Source organism: Magnolia sinica, chromosome 16 (genome assembly GCF_029962835.1).
Source record: "Magnolia sinica isolate HGM2019 chromosome 16, MsV1, whole genome shotgun sequence".
Taxonomy (NCBI): domain Eukaryota; kingdom Viridiplantae; phylum Streptophyta; class Magnoliopsida; order Magnoliales; family Magnoliaceae; genus Magnolia; species Magnolia sinica.
Genome location: NC_080588.1, coordinates 72,172,849 through 72,175,424, shown reverse-complemented (window position 1 = coordinate 72,175,424; position 2,576 = coordinate 72,172,849). Strand labels below are relative to the sequence as shown.

Below are 2,576 nucleotides of genomic sequence, written 5' to 3'. Positions count from 1 at the left end.
CGCGCCACTTAAAGGGTGGTGAGCACCTCATTAAACAATCCGCCTCCGTGGAGAACGGATTGGCTACTTCCCTGCCACCTGCCACCAGCCCCGTGGCTGATGGTCGGTCCTCTGTGGGCTCTACCATGATGTATGTGTTTCATCCCTTTCCTTCATCCAATTTAACGGATCATTATAAGAAAAAATTATAGGAATATAAATCTCAGATGGACCACCCCACAGGAAAACAATAGTGATTGGATATCCACCATTAATATCCTACTGAGGCCCAATGTACTGTTTATTTGACATCCAATATATTGATTAGGTCGTACCGACCCAAATGAAGGGAAAAAACAAAGATCAGCTTAATCCAAAACTTTTATGGCCCCAAAAAATTTTTAATGGTCGGTATTCATTCAAAACTTTCCTGTAATGTGGTCTACTTGAGATTGGGATAAACCTAATTTTTGGTCTCATACCATAAAATGATCTATAAAAATAGATGGATGATCTATAAAAATAGATGGACGGAATGGATGAAACACCTACATCATGGTGGGGCCCACAGAGCACCGACCACAGCCATTGGCTGGTGGCGGGGGAGTAGCCAATCCGTTTCCGCCTCCGTGTGTCCGTAACCACTGGACCCACATGCTGAGATGGCCCACTTACGGTTTAGATCCCCCCTCCTGTTTGAGCTCATGTGTCAAAAATGCAAAAACGAGACAGATGGACGGAGTGGATATAACACAAAAACTGCGCTGGATCCCACGTCCGAACTGTCGACCTTCTAAGTCAGAATCTGGCGCCACCAACGCCCTATTTGTAACCAACCTTCCCCCCAATTTCCGTCTCTCTCCGCTCTCTCCCCTTCCAAATCCATGGACTCCAAACCTCCTCCCCAAAACCCTAGCTCTACTTCTGCGCCACCACCCCAATCCAACGGCCGAGATTTCCTGGCCCATCTCGAGTCCTACCTCGCAAAGCGCGATGGCGTGGACAAGCTCCTCAAGATCTCCCGCTACGCCTCCAAAATCATTCTCTCCTCTTCTCTCCTCCCTCAATCCCACCCGCTCTACCCTCGCCTCAAATCCTTCGAATCCAGCGTCGGCCTCAGCCGGAAGGCCTTCCGCCTCGGCAAATTCGTCCAGGACGTAAACGCCCTCCGCTCCGCGCATCTGGATTCCCGCCACCGAGCGATCCTCGCCGTCCTAACCTACGGTGGCGAGGGTTTCTACTACTTCGTCGAGCAGTTCGTCTGGCTCTCGAAATCCGGCCTCATTGACAGCAGGCACTCGCCGGGGCTGCAGAAGGTCAGTGCGTGGGCTGAGCTGATCGGTTACGTTGGGAGCATCAGCTTGAAGGTTATTGATCTGAGAGGGATTCTCGAGGAGGAGGACTGGCTGCGGTCGAGGATTGAGGAGCTGCAGGTGGCGGGCGGTGGGGCTGAGAAGGAGGCGGAGAAGCTGCGGCGGTTGAGGGAGAAAGGGTTGCTTAAGAAGCTGTCGATTGTGCAGGATATCGCCGATGGGTTGATGGCAGCTGCAGACGTGAGGGATGGGAAGGGTGCGTTATCGGGTCCACTGCTGTTGGCATCAGCAGGCCTTCTTTCGGCGGTCATCAGCACGCATAAGAATTGGATTTCTTGCTGAAATGAATCGGTACATGTTCGATGTAGTTTAGAAATCTATTGTGTTTTTTAAATAATTTTTAATTTGATTTATAGCGGAAAAAGTGTAGATGAAGATAAAGAAATCTTTTTACTGCATTTGGGAGGGCGATGCGAATTCGTTATATATGTTGGATTCGCATTTCTTGATTTTTTTAATCTGTCTTTATGAATAAAGCCTCTCTTTCTTATTTGCAAATATCTGACTTGTGTGCTTGGATGGAATTGTTGAGATGTGGAGCCACATCTGGATAGGGCTGCTCGACCAGTCGAGTGCCCCACTCGACCGGTCGAGTGGCCCGCTTGACTAGTCGAGGGCTGGCTCGACTCAAATTCCAGCAAGCTATGTTTTTTAGGGTCCGAGATGCTCGGCCGGTCGAGGCCCATGCTCGACCAGTTGAAGTTACGCAGATTCGTTTCCGGATTTTGAACGGACCGCGGATTTTTGAGTCGGTTTTCGCAGAGGTGCGAAAGGGAAGTTGCCTAAACTATAAATAGGGGTCCCTAGGGCTTTTCTAGGAAGAATGGGGGTTATTCTAAAGTGTGGGCAAAGGGTTTTCATTATGCATCCAAGGGAAAAGGTTAGTATATTGCTTGTAACCTTGTTTTCTTCATAGTGGAAGTTTGCACACGTAGTTTTTTTTACCCTTGTTTGGGGTTTTTTCCACGTATTTCTTGTCTTGTGGTTTGTTTGGAATGCTTTGATTCTTCTTCTAGTTTATATTTCTTCTTGTTTATCATTTGTGGGTGAGACCAGAGTTTGGATCTCGGTTCACTGCGTTGTTGGCATGCTGCGCAACAGGAAGTCCAATCCGGATACATGCTAATTGTATTGTGGAGGTGTGTAGGATCAATGCTTCATTTTATTGTTTTTTGTATTGCTTGTCTACTCATTTTGTTGGATATTTCATTGGTTAAATGGGAA

The 2,576-nt window shown here is 47.9% G+C and overlaps 1 protein-coding gene across 1 annotated transcript; it reads left to right on the top strand.

Annotated features, from left to right (window-relative positions):
* Positions 1 to 729: 729 nt before the first annotated feature.
* Positions 730 to 1,850, top strand: LOC131229298 (peroxisomal membrane protein 11A). Its single transcript, XM_058225208.1, has one exon. It carries the CDS (start codon positions 864 to 866, stop codon positions 1,632 to 1,634), a length of 771 nt encoding a protein of 256 aa, XP_058081191.1. The 5' UTR covers positions 730 to 863; the 3' UTR covers positions 1,635 to 1,850.
* The last annotated feature ends 726 nt before the right edge of the window (positions 1,851 to 2,576 follow it).